This window comes from Lissotriton helveticus, chromosome 4_1, assembly GCF_964261635.1.
Source record: "Lissotriton helveticus chromosome 4_1, aLisHel1.1, whole genome shotgun sequence".
Lineage (NCBI taxonomy): Eukaryota > Metazoa > Chordata > Amphibia > Caudata > Salamandridae > Lissotriton > Lissotriton helveticus.
In genome coordinates this window covers 428,677,508-428,699,152 of record NC_136063.1, presented here as the reverse complement: position 1 = coordinate 428,699,152, position 21,645 = coordinate 428,677,508, and the positions used below count along the sequence as shown (strand labels likewise).

Here is a 21,645-nt window from a genome sequence, read left to right as displayed (position 1 = left end):
TTTGCAGTATTGCACAGATTAGCCTGGTCTCCTGAGGCATCTGCAATGTTCTCTGAGAAAGCACAAGCAGTCGGCATTGAATCTCTGAGTTTTTGTGACTGTAGCGAGTGGTCAGCTTCAAAAAGTGACAATTTGCTTAAGCTAGAGACTAATTTAAATTTTGTAGACCTAAATTTAAGTGTAGTCGTCAGTCTAAAGGCTGAACAAATAAATGAAATAATGATAGTGACCGGTGGCATCCTTGGATCTGGTCCTTTGATCTGAAAATTGCATCCGGAGAATGTTGAGCCACAGTAATCTTGGCCGAGGTCTTTATATAAAAGGCACACATTTGAGAAGTGATTCACGTTTTTATGGTATTCATCAAAGCCTGAAGGAAGTCACATTTGTGCTGTCAAAGGCTTTTTCACATGAGGGATAGATCTGAGAGCACACATCTCCCCCTCTTTTAATTGCTGCTGATCCTTATGAATGATGTCAGTGTTGCCTCCTCCTCCTCGACACCCTACCGTCATAAGGTCCTTAGTCCAACATTGATGGAACACCCAGAAGCAGTCTCACATTTTCAGGTTTCGTTAATGGCCCTTGTAGAGGGAAATCAATCTGTCCCTTTATCTGTTGCCAACATGAGTATTTTACTGAGCATTTGTTTAAAATCGGCCACAAAGCTGATACGTGTAATATTTATGAGATGTTTCTGGGAATTGCAGAGGAGTACTTGCTTTTATCCAATCCATTTGCAAAACAACCCTTGCATGCGTTCAATCCAGAGCTGGACTCTCGTGCACTGCTGGATATGAACATTAACATGCCAATGCTCCCAGTGGCTGCTGGGACTAAGTTTTCAGAGAACAACATGACTTGTTTAGAAGAGTCTTTGCATTCCACTCTCTGTGCTTGAGAAACATGCTCTGTGTTTCTCAGAGACAAAGTAGTCTCCTGGGCTCACCCTTGCCTCCTACCGAGGGTCTTCACTGGTCAACACAGCTTTCAGAAATGTTTCTCCCTGTGTTATTCCCAAGTCTCAGTCCACTCGGGTTGAATAAACTCTTTTCAATATGAGAGTAGCAATGTACTGTAATTTCACAGCACCAGGGCATTTCCCAGGCCCCACGGCTTGCCTCACCTCGGGTGGGGATCAGGATGCTCTAGGCAGATACACCTCTATTAAGCAGATTCTGGGAATTCCATCTCTCGCCAGGTTAGATTTGCCTCTACAAATGCTGTGATGTTCCAGACAGGGCTGAGACCCAGGTGTTAACCACTGGAGATAACAGAGATGTCCTTTCAAGGCTACCACGCGGATTACTCTTACATAAAAAGCTCTCCCTGGCTGTTCTTTTCGTGTTACAATCTCATTACCGAATTTACCCTGAAGCTCACTTTTTTTTAAATCTGACCTTTAACTCTGCTGACCCTACCAAGCACATTACATCAGAAGGCAGGCAGGCGAGGCGGTGGCATGGTGGGAGGGCTGAGCATGCATGTCCTCTAAAATAAAAGCTGTAAAGCTGTCTATCGGACAGTTAGCTCAATGTTCCTCAAACATTATAATTTAAAGAGCTTTAGTGCTAGTATAGCGCCTAATTTTGTGAACAATGCTTGCCAGTTGATCCACAGAATCTTGGGAGATGTGTTGATGTACTGATTTGTTGACCCTGCATGAACCACCTCTGCATGTGATGGGGGCAGATGAGAAATGGTTCTCAGTGTGTTGGTCCCAGAAGACTGAGTTTGGGATGCATTGAATAGAAATAGGTGTACTTGCAACTTATTTTTTCATAGATATTACTTCTTCTAACATATATTATTATTCTACATGTAAGATTCACATTTGCTTGATGGAACTTGATGGAACTAGGAATGTCGGTTAAAATGATACCATTTTGATCAGAATTAGCCCCATGCATCATATTTATTAACATGATATTTCCAACCGTTAAGTGTAGCTGTAATGTTTTCTTTTTGTTGTGTTTCAGCAAAAGACAGAGCAAGCAGCCCTTAAGCACACGTGTCCTCAATAAATGTTAATAAATTGAGGAGTGCAATTAGTTTAGACAAAGGAAAACATCTCTGGTTTCAAACCAGAGGCGAGCCAAATGCTTTAAGTAACTGGTAGACAACTTTTAAACAGTTGTAGGGCTGTCTATACCTTACACCTGACTATGGAAACATTGTTCAATGCAAATAATATCCAAGTATCCAATTGGCTTTTATTGAGCTTGGCCGCAAATATAAAACCTATTTATTATGTTATGTGAATAAAAATTATCTTACGTTATTTTTAAAAACAAATCGGGTTGAATATTGAATTTTGAGCATTCTTATTGTTCTCTCCTGGTAGATCCTCAATTCGGTGGTACTGCTTATCCTCTTGAGCGCCCTCATTGATCCTGACCAGTACCATTTGCCAAACACTGAACTGAGCAATGACTTTGACTTCATGGATGATGCCAGTAAGTATTGATTGTTCTGTTTTTACATTTAAACCTGGCTTTAGTGTCTTTACGTCAGGTATGTTTTTGATTGCATGCAGTGAAACGAGTGAAGGATACTCCAGAGGTCCCTCATGCTACGCTAACCTTGACTGCTGTTAGAGATAGCTGGCCATCACTTTCCACCATGTAACATTTCTGACCCCGCTGAACAGTTTCCGGTCCTCTTAGGTTAATGCATTGAGTAACAGGGTTACAAGCGCTGATACCATACACTGGGACACAGTTGTAAGTACCTGAAAGTTTGGCACCGTCCCTTGATCGCAGTCCAAGCGAGAAAGGAGATGACGCCAAACGTTTAATATTCAGAATTATTTTCTGGTGCCATCCTAAGAATGTTTGCTCAAAAAATCCTCTATAGTATGTCCCACAGTATTGGTCTACTTTTTGTATGGTTTTCTTACTCTTGTGTTGCCCATTGCTTGATTTGTTGCTGTGGGACATTGCATATAAAAAGCAGTGAGGGAAAGGAAAAAGAAAAAAGGTAAGACTAGGAAAAATCTACATTGTTGAAACAACGCATGGCTCTGCATTTAAAATAGAAAACAATTAGACACTGCAGGAGGATAACTAGGGTCAAGGTGGATGTTACAACATTACCAAAATACAGAACTGATGAAGTATGCATACCTTAATGTGAGCAAATTAAAAGGATTCTGTGGCATACACCAAAGAATACTAAAAGAGCATACAGTTGAAGAACCAGGCCTTTAAGGGCCTAGCGGCGCAGGGCACGCCTAAATCTCCGAGTTCACCAGCCTTGTTGTACAGAGACACGGGACACTGGGATTTATTAGCTGCAGCTATGCACAGTTATCCAAGAAGTACACCAAAATGTATGTTCTCAGGAGACTGCCACTTCAATCCGTGGCTCACAGACTTTTATACCCATTTCACACCTGTACAAGAACACTCCCACATGCGCAAAATTCTAACCAATGAAAAAGATGCAGTTTGGTGAAAAACAAGACGTCTCATGATTGCGTTTCCCACCCCTCCATGTCATGTTTTGACTAACCTCTCAAGGAGCTTAATTATATTGTCCCTAAGTTAATGAACAGTGGTAGACATGTTTGTGTATTGCAGAAGGTCACCTTGCTAGGCAGAGCAAGGCGGGAAGAAGGACAATGAAAACCAAAAAATAGTCTGAAACGGGGATTAGTGAATCGGGAGAAGAATACTGGAGGCCACCAGACAGTTTGGATAAGGATTAGTGAGTCGGGGAAATGAATACTGAAGGCTAACAGATACTTTAAACAAGGTTTTAGTTGGGATTTGTTAATCAGATCGGTTCCCAGAATTGACTTTACTGCAAGGATAGAAGTGTTATCTGACACGTAATGGTACAAAGAGCAAGAGTCTTCAGCTCGCCAGCAGTAACCTGTGTGAGGGCAACACAAAATGGCGATGAAATGCAAAATGGAGTCGGAACCGAATTTTCCTCACAATGGTGTTTTCAGTAAAGCTAATAAGCATGTTTAATGAAAAAGACATTAAGAGTATAGAGGATTCGAGAAAGGCAAATAAATTCCAACTCCCAAAGGTGGAAGGAGAAGGTGGCCAAAAGCAGGTCTAACGCCGTTTTGTAAGCTAAGGATAGTAAAGCATCGTGACATTAACATGGTGTGCTTTTAAAGTTAGTCATATTATACATGTCTTAATCGTATTATATTTGACGCAAGTATCATTGTAATAGTGTGTATTAAATGCAAATAGTAGTTGTAAAGTAGCTCCAGTGCAGTCATAAGCAATTCTTGATTCTGGAATCTGGAGGCCGAGAGGATGGCAGCAGATTAGCCGAGCACTTGTCTCTTTATCCACATTTACACTGGCCACTGGTCAGCGTATCTGGTATTGGGAAGGAGTAATTATTCATAGTTGCCCAAGGAATGGAATGTCCTGAATTTTAGGAGGGTGATCGAGTGAATGCTTAAAGACCAGGTTCGGTATCATGCAAAGAGCCTGAGGGAGCAACGACCATGAGCGCCTGTATGTGTGCCCTCAGGGCATTTTGGTATTGTTAAAGAGGTCCCATATGTAGTATTGATAGTGTTGGTGCACATATAGTGCCAGCGATATCCTGAGAGGGCATTCCTTCCTTTGCATGGGGGCGTGGCCCCATGAAAATGAGGGAATCACTTTGTTTCTGCATCTCTGCCATATTATGGGCGCAGGTGCAGACTGGAGGCAAAGATGCCTTTAGGAGGTGCACTGACAGTGTGCCACAAATAGGTGGTGCACTGTTAGTGCGCCTTCAGGAGGGTGGAAGGGGGTCACATGAACACCCAGACATCCCCCTTCATGCGGGTGCAGAGACGCCTGCACTGTGAAACACAGAGTGGCTCGGAAGCAGCCGCACTCTATTTCACTGGATCCACTGCTACCAGTGCAGTGCATGCCCTGGGGGCGGAGCATTCATCATAAGAGGGTGCACTATCCTTTTGAATGTGTGCCATGGCGCAAACAGGGACAGCGCACCCGATGTTTAATAAAAGCCCAGAAGTGGATTGTCAGATGGTTACTTGTTAAGTGATAGTTTTTCAGCTAACACAAGATATGGGTTTTGTTCGAAATTCCATTACCATTTAACTTAACATTTTATCTACTAAATAAACAAGATCTAACCGCTGAGCAAAGCCATAATAGTTTGAGAGAACATGTGGTATTTTGGAAGCTACATTTTCTCAAGTGTATCCTGTCCTGGAAAGGGCTCTGCAAGGGCCCAGAAAGCAGGACAATTGTGCTTAGCCCAGAATCTGTCTGACTCCCGTGGTAAATGAAGAGACTCTAAAACCCAGAGTGCACCCCTGGGCCACCTCTGCCAGAAGACGTTCCAAAGTCAGAGAGTACAAAGAAGTTCCCAGATTGCTGACACTTGAGGTAATATGGAAATAAACATGCAAGACGGTTCTGCTTACTAAATGTGTTCTGATCGAGATATATGATACAGGGTCAGTGGTTGGCTTGAGGGTCATGGGCACAACACAATGAAATACAATAAAAACATTCCATAGACGGATCCAGGTGTTCCACCTTAAACTGCAGGAGAGAGTGCTAGATGGTTGCTGGAGGAGATGCTGGAGGTCTCTGCTGGGGATGGAAAGGAGAGCCCCAGGACTGCGCTCATTAGCTTGCCTGCATACAACTGTGCGCCTGTGCCTGGCACTCCCCCGCTCCCACCATTGGTTATTAGGCTGGGACCCCAGGGCTGGCCTTCTTTGCGGCCTCCAGGACCCCCCGGACCCTAGGGAGGACTCAAGAGGATCCACCACTTGCCAAGGCTCCCAGTAGAGGCCACAATGAGGTAACCTGGAACGTGACGTGATTCACAGTCCATTGAAGTGCATTAATATTATCTGCATTATTTCTAGTCCTTTCTAGAAGAGGACACTAGATAGTTCTACAGTGCAGACACCAGAGGACTACTAAGCCCACAGTTCCTTGCCTGCTTGTGAGGTGGAAACCCATGATGCGGTACTGCAAAGTGCTGTGTTGATTCCTACTGTGCGGAATGCCAGAGAGCTCTGCATGACAGACACCAGAGGATTACAAAGCCCACAATTCCTTGCCTGCAAGTGGAGCAGGAACTCATGATGCAGTGCTTCAGATCGCCACACTGTCGGAATCCAGAGGAGGCGGCTGGGCTGGGACACTCTACTTTAGCCTGAACACTGTCTCAACAATGCTCACAACTTAGCAGTTGTTTTATTCCTTACCGTTTCTTTCTCACGCACCTAATGCCCATGGGCAAGAGTGAAGCTAACTCAAAAGGGTGCAAAGAACAATGCAGGTACAACAACTGTGCCAATTACTAGCTACTCCACCACAGTTATGGGGTCAGTTAATAATGAAACCGGACTTGTCGAGGAGAGGATTGAGGCAATGCATTGGCAGTCAAATCACTCTCTCAATAAGAGTCCAATAAGACGCCCACGCCCAGAAATGGTGCCTGGGAGGGTATGGGATGCACTATTAGGACATTTTGGTCTTTATACCAATCATAAAAGAGGCAAGAAAGCAACATCTAATCCTTGCATCTAGTTTGATCCTTTGTGTGCCAGCATTGGTGGGAACATAGTCCTGCCTAGTTCACTCCTCCCAAAAGGACAAGAAAAGAGATGCCACAACCCTCCAATCAGAATGGAACAGAAGAGTGCTATGATAGAACTTTATTAATTGATGGCATCAACTCCCTCCAAAAAACAAGTACAAGCTGCCCAACAGAGAAGGAACAATTTGAGGGACCTGAAAGGCTTACAAAATAGCATGACGTAGCATTTCATCAAATGTTTTGCAAAGTTAGGGGAGACAATTAAGGTCCTCTGTATGGATATTCAATGCAAATTGAAAGGCCTGCATGACAAACTAACAATTCAACCAAATTAATCAAGCAACCCTTTAAAAAAATGGTCAATTGAGCCACCCAAATATTTAGATATATGGCTGAGCAGAGACTTGGATGAGCTCTGAAAGGTGAATTATGGGTGGGCAATGGACTGGTTGAAATCGCACATCCAAATATGGAATAAACTACCAATTTCCCTCGCCGGGCGATTGGCAATTGCAAAAATGATCGTGTTCCCAAACTTCTTGTACCTCTTTGTCAACATCTCAATGCCACTCACAACGCTGATCTTTAAACGTCTGAGATCCAACTTAGTCACACTCATATGGGCTGGCCGTCAGCCCAGAGAAACATATGAACTTCTAACATTTCCACTCGTCCATGGCGGACTTGGTGCAACAGACTTACAATTATACACCTTCTGTGCTCACGTGAGTTTCCTGCACTGTTGGCTCCATCCCACCCCATTTCAGCCTTATGTGTCAGCGGAGCATGGCCAGTCGTCCCCATGGCCATTGGCAACAGCATTGTTTCAACCATATATTGCACCCAAGGCTGATATCAATACAGTGGAATGCATACGAAGGGCGTGGGACGGTCTCCGCAGACGCTCTCAATTTAAAACATTATATGCACCATCAGCTCAACTGGCAGACAATCCCATGTTCCCAACACTGCAGGACAGAGGCACTGTAAGTCAAGCTGCCGCATTTGGAATGAAAACGACTGCAGACTTATTCCCGGATGGCCATTTCCTCCCCTCATTTACCAACTCCCCAACGCAATAGACTATACATCACAACCACCCCCTCAGCCTCCACAAAACTCGAGTACGTATACGCTACTACGTCTCCTCGCAAACTTATCATCCGACTTTACTCGATCACGATGACGGCCTCCATGCTTGACTCCTCAAAGACTCTGGAAGCTTGGGGGAGGGAGCTGGGCTATGAAATCCCGGCAGACAGGTGGGACGGACGGTCTCCGCAGACGCTCTCAATTTAAAACATTATATGCACCGTCAGCTCAACTGGCAGACAATCCCATGTTCCCAACACTGCAGGACAGAGGCACTGTAAGTCAAGCTGCCGCATTTGGAATGAAAACGACTGCAGACTTATTCCCGGATGGCCATTTCCTCCCCTCATTTACCAACTCCCCAACGCAATAGACTATACATCACAACCACCCCCTCAGCCTCCACAAAACTCGAGTACGTATACGCTACTACGTCTCCTTGCAAACTTATCATCCGACTTTACTCGATCACGATGACGGCCTCCATGCTTGACTCCTCAAAGACTCGGGAAGCTTGGGGAGGGAGCTGGGCTATGAAATCCCGGCAGACAGGTGGGAATACTGCTGTGGCCAGACGGAACCTTATACCCCCAACCATAGGCTGTGATTAATACCCTCCAAATACATACACAGAATGCACTGCACACCTTTGCAACAACACAAGATGGGTCTGCTAGGGAGCTCAAATTGCTCACGCTGTTCAACGGGGGCCACGTTCTTACACTTAGCCTGGACCTGCCTGAGGTTGGCGAACTGCTGGGTGATGGTGTGGGGCTTTATAGGTGACATTAAAGGACTGCTATCCCGCCAGACCCTCTGATCTGCCTCCTCGGCTCTGTACAAGAAGCTCCTGATGCACTTTGCCATCTTGTGGCAATGATACTTCTACTCACAAAGCACAGGGTAGCAATACACTGGGGCTGGAAGCCAACACCCACTAGCACAGCGTGGCTATCGGATGTCTCATGCTGTCTGGAACAACTCACTATATTCTGGGACCTTATGTCTGCAAGATCCAGGCCCATAGACATTTGGGAACCTTCCATTACATACTTCATAAATAGTGCGGCCACAGTGCTGGACGTGCCTGATCAGGCTGCACCTGACATTCTGACTGCCTACTCGGGGCATCCCTGGGATGGACTGTGAGACCACACCGAGACGCTGGCTGTATGTCACCAGGCTTGAGTAATGCTACCTGGCATAATTGTGTTGCAGTTACAATATTGTTTATGTGAACACATGCAATAGGTATATAAGTTGCTTGATTACCTGTAACATCAATGCATTGGACGTTGTGATGCTGGGACGATCTGTTGAGCCTCATTTTTGTACTGTATGCCTATTTCAGCTCAATAAAGTTCATATATTAAAAATAAATAAAAAATAAGCGAGATAATTTACCTGACCAGTTGCAACATACCCAAACATTAGACTCCAAGAATGCCACGGGTCTCTCAAAGAATACAAACCGCTCGGCAAACGATTGCAGCTGACTACAAACCAACACCTGTTACAAGGAAATCAATGTAGCGAGGCAACTCCAACTCTCCACAAATACCTGAAAAAAACTCATGGATCAATAGTAAGCCAAGTAGGATGTAGGACCATTTATAACTGCCCCAGATTGTACCCACAATTATTATCTTAGAGGGCATACCTGCTCTAGTATCAACTTAGAGAGAGGAGCTATTTATTCTAAAAACACAAGGTTGTTTGTTGGATTGTTGCGGGGACTCTGCACATATACAGAACTAGGCGCAGGAAACCAGGAACTCAATAGATAGTGGTGTACCAACCTATCCCCTCAGTGCCCAAAACCCCAAAAACCGACTAGCAATATGTCTCATGCGTTCTCCGACTAACAGCAAAGCTACCAATGATTAGACAACCCAGAACACAACACTCCCTACTCTCTCAGGATCCACGGGAACAAGACAACTCTTTTGCTCACTCACTCATACTGTCCACAATAAGAGTATTCAGAGTCATAATATAGTTTAAAATGTTTATTTTAACTAAAGCGCTCTATGGCACAGTACACGTGCCATTACCAGCAGAAAAATGATTAGAAACAATATTGTCAGCATTGTCACAATCCCATAGAATACAAACGGGGATTTCATTTTATAACGACAGTGGAAAAGGGCTACAGTGCCTAACCACCCTCCCCCTAGTAAGAAGTAGTTTATTATAAAAAAAGAAGACCTCTGGGCTTTGTCAGCAGATCCTATACCTCAAGGCCAAGATGAAAGGTTTACATCTCAGGACAAGCACATCTCTTCTCTTCGGAAAGGTTCAGCTCCAAGTGCTTGAACAACATGCTTAGCTATCAATATTAAAGCATACAATTTTCAGTTATAGCAGCTGTGTGTCATGTTATGTCTCGGTGCGAGGGACTGATCAGAACAGAATAACAAGGGGCATTGTTTATCGACCTTGTACATCGTGTGCAGACTAAACCTCAGAGCACAGCAGAGAACGCGAAAAGCAGACAGTTCTCATGTGAAAAGGGCACAAACAAAGTCTTGCAAAACATATAAATGTGGTGCTGTGTGCAAAAGCAGGCTAATGGCAGCGAAGCTCATGCTAACTTAGCAATGTCCACAATGAACCCACCATCCATAATACAGGATTAAGAAATTTCGGGGTGGGCACATGACCTTTTTAGAAAATTCTCCTGATCAGAAGGATTATGTGGATTGGCAACGGCCCTAAACGTACCCTGGGTGACTGTGTGGTAATCAGTTTTAAAAGAGTTTTGTGTTGCAAGAAGCTTGCATTGAGGATTGGAATATTTGGTCAGTTACCAAGTCGAATTAGGGTTTACCCTGTAGCCCATTCAAATGCATCTTGCTTCCAGTGCTACAGACAAAGGAACTCTCCGAGGCTGATACACCAAGAAACTCTTAAGAATCGCTTGAGTTACTGGAAGAAATATATTGACTCTTTCTTGTAGATGCTGCAAAATCCGTGCAGCCACTGGCCAATCAAACCGAAATAGACCATAATTTGAATCCACAAGAACCCCATGATAACTTAGTTGAATTCCTACTTTGCTCGTGGAGGATTTTTCCAGTCAGGGCTCTAAACTGCTCTCATGCAATATTGCAGGAATACGATATAAATTGAGTAATCCTGATTGGATGGCCAGAATGGATTTGATATCATTTTTGCCAAGAAACATGGTCAATGTATGACTTCCAATTGAATCTTTCTCATGCCTTGCGCAACCTGGCAACTCCGTTCACTGTGCTGAGCTAAAGGCGTTCTGCCTACTTTTGTTTTGGTCAAGTTAGCGGACCTTCTCATTGAATCAAATGCTGCTATTGCAGCTCTCTATGTCCCCTGATGTTATTTTGGGTAATTTATACTACAACAATTTTGGTCATAGATAGACCCAGGCAGTTGACGAACTTAAATATTGTTATTGTGAGCTTTATCGGGAAATGCAAAAGGCCGACTTTAATGGTGTCAGTAGGAGGTTTTAACATTCCTTTATGCAAAATTAGTAACACGCCCATATGTGGTTTGATGGACACAAATGGGGTAGAACAGACACATTTTAAACACGTTACTTGTGGTGAAGCACTAAAAGAGTTAAAAATTAAAAATGATTTGGCGTTTGCCTGCGATCTCAGGTTGCCCACTCAGCTTCAAGTTCCTGTGTTTAATGGTACTGGTTCAGGAAGCACAATATATTTTATTTTAAAATCAACACAGTTCCAATGTTGAAAACCAAGGAAGGGTTATTTGTGTTGCGATAAGTGATGGCGCCTCCACAGTTTAATGTAAAATCTTGAAAAGCAATTCTTTGAACGTTGCTACAGAAAGGAGGACAACCCACAACTTCCCAAAAGGACCGTAGTCCACACAAGTAAATACAGAGGATCTGTTTGTTGACAGTCTGAGTACTGTACGTAATTTGAACAACCACAGAACAAAACACAATACAAGATGTTGATAGAAGTATTCTTTCGGTTTAGATTTATTCCAGGTGCCCAGCAAACACGTGTTTCGTCAGGGAATAACCCAAGACTTCCTCATGGCTCTAAAGGGCAGCTTATCAAAAAACGTCGAAAATGCTCTCTGCCGTTTTTACTTCCGTCCCAGCTGTGGTTAAATTTCAGGTAAAATTGCTAGCAAGGACAAATTCTTGAGTGGTAAGTACCAGAGGTGGAGCGCAGAATTCCAACTCCTAATTCATGCAGCCAGATACGCTGCTGCCATTACTTCCCCCGTATGTGCCGCGGCACACACGGCGGAAGTAAAACCGGCGGAGAGCATTTTCGACGTTTTATGATAAGCTCCCCTTTAGAGTTTTGAAAAAAACAGAACTGTACTGCCATCTACTGTAGGTTAGTGGGACCCTTATTTGCCTGCTTTACAAAAAGGAAAAGGTATGTTGACAGTTGCCGTTATTGGCTTGGGACATTTGAACTCACCGGTAGCCATCTCTTCACCGGCTGCTTTGCCACCTACATGCTGCTGGTCTTATTGCGCAGTGAGGTGAGGACTTGTTTTTGTTTAGTAATTTATTTTTCATGTTTAATAAGGGTCCCGGCAAGCCATCGCTACTTTCTGGCAGTTCAACTGTATTATTTGAAAAGGAACAGCGCGTGACTGTCAATCCACTCAATCTTACCTGGCTTCATGGTATCACTTGGAATCGGCAATCTTAGGAGCATTTCTCGCGTGACTGTCAACACACGCGATCTTACCTGCTTCATGGCGTCACTTGGATTCTTGGGAGCATTTGTCTGCCGTGTGCCACCCGGCTCACCGTAAATAACGTGCCGCCATTTTGCATGCGTTAAACGAATATTTATTTATTTATTTAATATTTTCTTTGCTTCTGGTTCTCATTTCAAAGGCGCGCACGCTAAATAAATGGAAGTTGAATCCAGTGCGTCTCATTTTAGCGATGCACACGCTAATTAAAAGCTTTATTAAGTCCAGCGCACCTACAGTGCTATACGTTAGCATATTAGCATGTGACTTTCCACCTTTCTTCAATTTAGTGTCTGTGGATTTGTCACCCATTTGTTTTCTACCAGTTATTTTTTCTATAGTATTTCGCATGTGACTTTCCATCTTTACTTAAAATTTTTGCCCGTGGATTCGTCACCTACACATTTTAGTGTATGATGTTTTACTTTAAATTGTAGTGCTATGAGATAGTATTCCAGCATGTGACTTTCCTCTTTTACTTAAATTACTGCCGAGGTTTAGTCACCTACATGATTCCTACTGTTATTTAATTTACAGTATTTTGTGCACACGTTTCTTCGTAGTAATTGTTATTAAGTTAGGTATGTTTTGCAGTAGCAATTAACTATAATTTTCTATAGGTGTTTGTCACTTTCATATGGTACCTGCGAGTGACTTACTACCTATAGATTTACTTTAATGAGATTACCCCTTGTGCTTTTCATTTTCGCCGTCCCTTTTGAAATAGTTGACATCTCTGTTACCATCACCATACTGTTCTGGGCAAGTAGTGTGTCCTGTTGGTGGCATAGAAATCAATTTTTTGTACTCTGATTGAAAAACTTTGGTGTGAAATTTACCTTTTGAAACAATAATTTGACATTTGCATTTCTTTATTTGATTTGAAAAGGGGGAAGAGGTGGTCATGTATTATGTAATTCTTTGTTTATTTGTATTGGATTCCCCTATGGATTTATTGTAAGTTCCAATTTTGTAACGACCATGCTCTATGCTTGTATTATTCATTTGTTTGCGTTCCTTTAAGGGGGAAGGTGGTGTGGTATCTTGGTTTGGGTGCTTACCTGTCTTGCTGCTCAGCCAGTGTGGATGAATATTGGAATGTTGGTATGTGTGATGTAATACAGAATGTGGTGGATGGATGTCAATTGAGAGATTGGGCTGAGAAGAAAGGGAGCTGCTCCTGGTGGGACTTTTCTATATTCAGTACTTAAGATCTAATTCTTCATGTAATCCTGTACTGAAGATCTAATAAACCTACTTAATCATCATTCTTCGGCTACATCTATTCTTATTACAGACAGCCATGCCAGGTATGGTTATTGTAGGTAGGGAACATGCACAGCAGCCCTCCATGCACAGATAGACCACTCCCTGCACATCAGGGCCATTGTCCCTTTGTTTACCTAAAACAAACTTCCTTGTTGGGAGTTTGTTTTCAGAAAACAAAAACCAATGCCGAGTGCACACATCCAATATGGTGCCTGCTTGGCGAAGCTTCAGTGCCTTCAATAGAGCCACTGCAAATTCAGTTCAACTGAAGGCAGTGAGAACCCCTCACGTGGATCTCTAAATATGGCAGGCTATCTACTAGCCTGGCAGACCTGCGGGTCGAACGCTATACTCTAATGAGGCGTTTGATCTATGGTGGTTAGGGTCAACTGTTATTTCATCAAATGCACACACTTTATGAACACAACATGCACTCACTCACTCAGTCACTTACCTACCTGCCCTCCTTTCCAGCAGGAGTCTGACAGTGGGATTGATACCTGCAAGGGAGCTGCACAGAGTCCTCTGCAGTTCATATCTTAGTCCACTGAGATCTCTTACTGTTATTAAACCCTCAAATGGAGAATGCCCGAATATTTCTCAAACTGAGCGACACATTTTTCATTCTGTTACATGCCCTTTAATGGAAAATTCAGATTGGACTAGAGTTTAATGTGCAAAGAACTTGACAGCTTGAGAAATACGTGTTGTCCATGACAGTATAAGAATCACTTAATCTTAAGATTATTTTTTACATAGCCGCTAAATGGGCTCATGTTACATGCGACATCTTCAGGCAGTCCTTTTAATAGTTTAAAGCCCTTTGTATGCTTTAACATTCCTTTTTACTATTATCAGGATGGCCATAAATATCATAGCATGCAGAGTGATGTTGGATAAATAGCCTGGGCTGGTCGAAGATTCCTTTAGCAAATATGCACAATACTAAGGCCCTCATTACCAGTCGAACGAATTATGATTTTTTGTAAAATTACAGCAGATCCAAACTGCCAATATTTATCAGAGAGAAGAATGCCCAGTAAATGTCCCATGTAATTCCTAAAAAACTTGTGATGTGATAATGATCGTACCTTATAAATACCGGACACCTTGATGTTGGTTTTTATCGGGCATGATATTTAACGCATGCGACCATGGCCAACTCTAGTCTAAATGAGAGGCTTAATGTTTGAAAATGGCTAAAAATAAAGGTTTGTGTTTCTTGAAAGGTGAGGGCAGTCGGGTAAGTGTTCAGCTGTTGGCAAGCATAGGCAATCATCTTAATTATGTCCTACAAGTAAAGAGTTACAGAACAGTTCAGAATAAAAATAAGTCCCACTGCAGGTCGCTAAAGGCAGGGTATGGTGGTGACACCATTTGGTCAGCTCCCTCCCCTTTGACTACAGCTTGCTTTGTTGCATTGCATAGATACCCTTGAAAGATAACACTTGACCAGTCCTTCATCAATACAGTGCATGGGTCCAAACTTCTAGTCCCATCTGGCCGCTCTTCCTGGCAGTGCGCTTCATCCGAAGAATGTCTTCATAGACCATGAATGGGCATCTGCCTGTGATGCACCTACATTTGAAAGGAAACCAGGGAATACCAACAATAAGTAAATCAATAAAATGCCTTATTTAATACAGGGTACCCCTCCTTATACCTATGTCCGCAACTGGCTGGGATAATTCTCACCTTTAGGTCCTTAATAGAATTGTAACTTTCTTTCCTCTAGCCTAATACATCTAAAGGTATTCTAACAATGGAGTCGGAGGAGAGATCGCCATCGCCCACAAGAACAGCACCAGGGTCTCGACTAGCACTGACGACGTGCTCAGCACTGCCGGACACATGCATTTCCAGATCCACACAGACCCTAACTCCACCCTCAGAGGCACCCTCGTCTACCGACCCCCCAGGCCCACCCCCAGGTCAGTGATTCCATCGCCGACTTGATCAGCATGCACGCCCTAAACTCCACCGACTACATCCTCCTCGGAGACATGAACTTTCACCTTGAGAACAACAACAACAATAACTCCTCAACCCTGATCGATAACCTCGCCAACCTTGGACTGAAGCAACTCGTCACAACACCCACTCACGCCGCCGGCCACATGCTCGACCCCGTCTTCTCCTCAAGCCCGCACGTCTCCGTCAGCCACACCACTGAACTCCTCTCGACAGACCACTGCTGCATCCACTTCCCCTTCCAGAAGCCCACTACACACCACGGCACCCAACAGATCCCCCGCCGCTGCTGGAGCAAAATCACCGAAGACCAACCATACTCAAACCTCGCTCTCAGCCCACCCACCGAACCCTCCAACACTGACAACGCTGTCCACAGCCTCAGACGCTGGATCGAGGACTGCCCCAACACCCTAGCCCCGCTGAAGAAACCCCCCCACAGAGACACCAGTAAGAGGGCCAGCTGGTTCACCCCAGAACTCCTAGCCTCCAAGTAAGCCTGCCGGAAACTAGAGAAGAAATGCAACAGTGAACAAACTCCGGGCGGCCACGCAGCACACAAGGACGCCATCTGCAACCACCACCACCTCATCAGGGCGGCCAAGAGAACCTCCTTTAAAGACTGCCTCGACAACAACGCACACAATAGCAAGGAGCTCTTCAACATCGTGAAGGAACTCTCCAACCCCAGCTCCAGCACCACGACATCCCTCCGTCGCAAGCCCTGTGCGACTCCCTCGCCACCTTCTTCCACCGCAAGATAGCAGACATCCATGACAGCTTCAACAGCCAGACAGCTCCAACAGACACCTACACAACAGACCCTCCGCACACCATCGACCACGACCCCCTGCTAGCCTGGGCCAGCGTGAGCATCGATGACACCATCAAGACCATGCGCACAATCCACTTCGGCTCTCCGTCAGACCCATTCCCGCACCATGTCTTCAACAGAGCAAGCAGCTCCATCGCACCCCACCTGCGCAACGTCATCAATCTCTCCCTCGAGACCGCGACCTTCCCAGAGATCTAGAAACACGCCGAGATCAACGCCATACTCAAAAAACCTAAGGCAGACCCAAGAGACCTCAAGAACTTCCGGCCCATATTTTTGCTCCCCTTCCCGGCCAAGGTCATCGAGAAAACCGTCAACAGACAGCTAACCCGATACCTCAAAGAAAACAGAATCCTGGACCCTTCCCAGTCAGGGTTCCACAGCAACCACAGCACCAAGACTGCCCTCATTGCCGCCACCGATGACATCAGGACCCTGCTGGACAACGGCGAGACCGCAGCACTCATCCTCGTAGACCTCTCTGCCGCCTTTGACACCGTCTGCCACCGCACACTACGCGCACGCCTCAACGCAGCAGGGATCTGAGACAAGGCTCTGGATTGGACCACCTCCTTCCTCTCTGGCAGAACCCAGAGCATCCGCCTCCCCCCATTCTGTTCCAAGGCCTCCGAGATCACCTACGGCGTACCCCAGAGATCCTCCCTCAGCCCGGCGCTGTTCAACATTTACATGGCCCCGCTCGCACACATAGCCCAACAGCATGACCTCAACATAATCTCCTACGCCGACGACACTCTCCTTTACCAAGGACCCCATCACCACCAAAGCCAACCTCCACGAAGGAAGGAAGGCCGTCGCCGACTGGATAAAGACCAGCTGTCTGCAGCTGAACTCGGACAAGACGGAGGTCCTCATCCTCGGCTCCAACCCTTCAACCTGGAACGACTCCTGGTGGCCTACGGCACTGGGGGCAGCCCTGACACCCACAGCAAACGCACGCAAACTGGGAATCATCCTCGACTCAATGCTCTCAATGACCAAGCAAATCAACGCAGTCTCCTCCTCCTGCTTCAACTACTTCCGCATGCCCCGCAAGATCTACAGATGGATCCCGACAGATACAAGAAAGACAGTCACCCAGGCCCTCGTCAGCAGCAGACTCGACTACGGAAACGCCCTCTACGTGGGAGCCCTGACCAAGCTTATCAAGCGACTACACCGCATCCCAAACGCCTTGGCTCGACTGATCCTCGACGTGCCACGGCCACATCACCCCCCACCTGAGAAACATGCACTGGCTCCCCGTCAACAAGAGGATATCCTTCAAGCTCCTCACCCGCGCACACAAGGCACTCCACAAGACCAGCCCAGCCTACCTCAACAGACGGCTCTCCTTTTACATCCCCAACTGCCAGCTATGCTCCGCCGACCTCTCACTCGCCACCGTCCCGCGCATCCGAAGAACAACCACCGGTGGGAGATCCTTCTCCCACCTCGCCGCCAAGACACGGAACACCCTCCCACTGAGCCTACGACATACCCAAGACCTGCTGACCTTCAGGAGGATACTCAAGACCTGGCTGTTCGATCAGTAGCACGCCCCCACTCCCCCCAGCGCCTTGAGACCCTTGCGGGTATGTAGTGCGCTTTACAAATGAATAATTGATTCATTGAATGAACAACCATGAGCACAGATCCACATAGAGCCGTGGTTGGTCTAGGCAGCTCAGGTATATTACTGTACGGGTGTTGGATTTAGTTCTTCTAGAAATATTAAACAGTTATTATCCATACTGGCCCCATCCAGCCCTGCCCAATTCCAGTGCTGTGATATCTGGGCCTTTTATTTACTAGCTGCTCTCCAGGTCTAATCTTCATTCAGTGTTCATGCGTTAAACAGGGGTATGAACTGGTGGTCTTGATAAACATATGCTCCTAAGCAGCTTGCAGATGCTTCACAACTGGCATTGAAATATACTGATCTATGGGTTCTGCCTTTTCATCGAGCTGTTAGCACAGGAATCATAACAGTAGCTGAATCAAAATAAACGGTATATGCACCAACTGCAACATGCCAGACAGGCCACTGTGTTCCACGGTGCAAGACTGTTAAATGAAAGAGAAGAGGACAAGCACAGAGGGAGGTCGGAAAGTAATGAAGAATTACATAAAAGAGCAAGAAAATGGTAGATGACAGGGAAGGGAAGGAAAGGAAAAGTGAGGAATGGACAATAGTAATGAATGAAGGAAGGAAGTAAAAGCAGGTTTCTTTAAAATCACAGACAACACTGTCCCTGTGGATTATCACAGCACAAGACATGTAAATAGCAATAACCACTGCTTTTTACAAGTTTTGAAAGCAGAATTCACAACGAATAGAAACTGAAAACAGTAATGCCTGAATATCATGTGTTTGACATTGATTGGTCAATTGAGCTCACATGGTTTGGCTTTCCTTCCCAGTAGCCTCTGTGAAATGTGGTTTGTTGTATTGTTTTATTTATATGTCTCATGTGCTTAATAACAAAGAGTTGCGTACCCCATTGCTAGACAGCAGCTGAGTAGCTCATGAGCCAGTTTTACTCCTGGGTACTTTGACTTTCTAGGGCCCTCTCCTCTTGGCCAGGAAAATGTCTATAGTGATACCAAAGTTGATTCTGTATCGCCTCAACTATCACTTGGCATGGTACACACATAAGTGGAACATAAGACAACCGATTGACTATTGTTGTGAATATTTCTTTCTGATGTCACATGATGACTTAATGGTTTACTTCAACTTTTTCTTCTAGATGTGTGCATTGCTACTGCAATTTCTCTTCTGATGATTTTGATCTGTGCTATGGCGACATATGGAGCTTATAAGGTAAAGTAAAGCTCATTACAATATGTTTTTATGTTTTCTGATCATTTTAATTAATAATCAATTCTTCTAACACAAACAGTTGTTTTACTAGACGTTATTCATTTGTATGTTGTTTATGTGGTGTTTGTTTTTTTGTGGCAACGTTTATAAGATATGAAGAGTCCTTATATGGATTTAGGATTTGTTAAAATAGTAAGAAGGTAATATTTTAACACATAACTTTGCATATGCTTTTTGGATCAATTGATTGCAGATATCTATTACATTCCAAAGTCTCGCAGTAGTGGAAGGTGAAAATATTTAAAACCATTGTAGTCAAATTCATTTAAACAATATTATATACTTAAATGGTCAGCAAATATTTCCGTATTAGGATCCTGCAGCAGCTATTATACCACGAAACTATTCATTGCATTGTGTACACCTACACCATCGAAAGCTTCATCTGTGCTAAATGTTTAAATGTACTAAAAAAAAGCTCAAGTAATTCTCAAATTGGTATTATCTCCCTTGAAGCTAACTTTTCTGCTTCGGAAATTGATTTATAGTTATATTCTAAGAACAAAGGGGGCTATTCACAAAGGTAATTTAAACTTGTGAGTAACTTACATGTGTAATTTACTCTTGCACTTTTGAGGAACTATACTTCTTTGGGTTATACTTATCATTTGGACTTACTTCTCTGACGTGGAGTAATTAACTTCCGTTTTCTATCCTTTTAGGCTTTAGTAAGTTTAGAATGTCAGTTTGTGAGTAGCAGTGGGCTTACTGTTTTGTGGGTAGGTACAAGTGCCTCCCTAAACCTTTTTCTTAACCCCTCCTTATATCTCCCTAAATCCCTCCTATTACATTGGTAAGTATTCCCAATTTTCCATCCACTCCTACCTGTCCTTCCCACATTTACTACTAAAACGTATACTTACCTGTCCAAAGACAGTGGTCAGGGCAGAGGTGTCCGAACAGAAAAAGATGAGAGAGGCAGAAGCTCCACATGTAGGTTAGTGAATAGCAGGGTGTGACTTAACGGCTAGAGCGGCTGTCTTTCAAGCTGGGGTGGGGGCTGGCGGAGGCTCAAGCACCCTGTGATTTTGGTCAGATCACTTAATCTCCCAATGCCTAAAATAAATGTTATGTGTCCGTCTGTAATGCAACTGGTGCTCATGTAAAGCGCTCTGAAGCCTTCGGGTAGAGTTTGTGTTATATAAAACTGCAACAACAACAAAAAAGTTTGTAGCACTACAGAATGCACATTGTAACTAGACCCTAACTGCACAGTGAAAGCCTCTTAGCTTAACAAATTCCGAATCTGTAGAGTCTTTGCTGCACACTCACACAGCCTCCAACGTGATATATTAAGTAGTACTGGTGGGTTGTCTCCTTGCTGCCTTCGATGAGGAGTCTAGACAGGGCAGGTCCCCTTACACAGGCTGCTGCGGATTGAGTAGTAGCCAGACAGGGTAGGAGGCATCCCTTTCATGCCTACCCACAGTCATCCTTTAATAATACTTGTTCTCTTTGTAGCAACACGCCGCCTGGATCATCCCGTTCTTCTGTTACCAGATCTTCGACTTCGCTCTGAATACTTTGGTTGCAGTCAGCGTGCTTGTGTATCCAAACACAATTCAAGACTACATGCGGCAGCTGGTAAAACAGTTTTTTCTCAAATATTTGCGTTGTTTATTTTGTTATTGTGCTACGTCACGTTTCTAATCTGATATTTTGCGTTGTGCATTTTATTATTGTCTCACGTCGCGTATCTAAGCACTGATTACATTAGGATTATAAAGCGGTATCTTGGGGTACACGTGTGGGGTGATGGAAGTATATCTAGGCAGATGGAAAAACGCATTTCATGCAACAAGGTACGCAGGAAAGCAGAGTTAAAGTTGCGTAGTTTTTGGTAAACCCAAATAATCCGAATCAATTATGCGAGGTGTTATCGCCACCGTGTGGACTGTTTGATGAAATGAGTTTACAAGTGCAACAATTATTTAGTAAGAGAATGTATGTATACGAGAGCTGGCTGCCCGGTGCTGCCGTTTATTAGCTGCATGCCCCACGCCTCATTTCGATGAGAGTTGACTAATTGGGTGACATCTTATCCCGTCACTGCTAGCCTCTCTACACGCTCGCTGCCAGAAGTATTTAGAACATTCTACTATTAGGCTCTTTCGATGGTTATCTTCTTTACCCCGTTGCCCTGTCCTTTGATGCATGTTTTGTGTATGGTATATGTCCTGTTTTAATAGAGCAAATATAAACGGAAATGTGTAGATTTTGTTTTCAGTTTTTACTAAAATTGTGCAATACACAAATACTTTCTTGTGATTATAAGACAGATCAGCCTACAGCGTGGAATTCTTACCTAACACGT

At 44.3% G+C, this 21,645-nt stretch overlaps 1 protein-coding gene across 1 annotated transcript in view; it reads left to right on the top strand.

The window, feature by feature from the left end:
* The window catches only part of LAPTM4B (lysosomal protein transmembrane 4 beta), a 452,106-nt gene that overhangs the window by 103,943 nt on the left and 326,518 nt on the right, over positions 1-21,645 (top strand). The window contains exons 2-4 of the mRNA XM_078686987.1: positions 2,345-2,456; positions 19,198-19,271; positions 20,793-20,915. Coding sequence (XP_078543113.1) covers positions 2,345-2,456; positions 19,198-19,271; positions 20,793-20,915 — 309 coding nt within the window. The remainder of the gene's footprint in view (positions 1-2,344; positions 2,457-19,197; positions 19,272-20,792; positions 20,916-21,645) is intronic.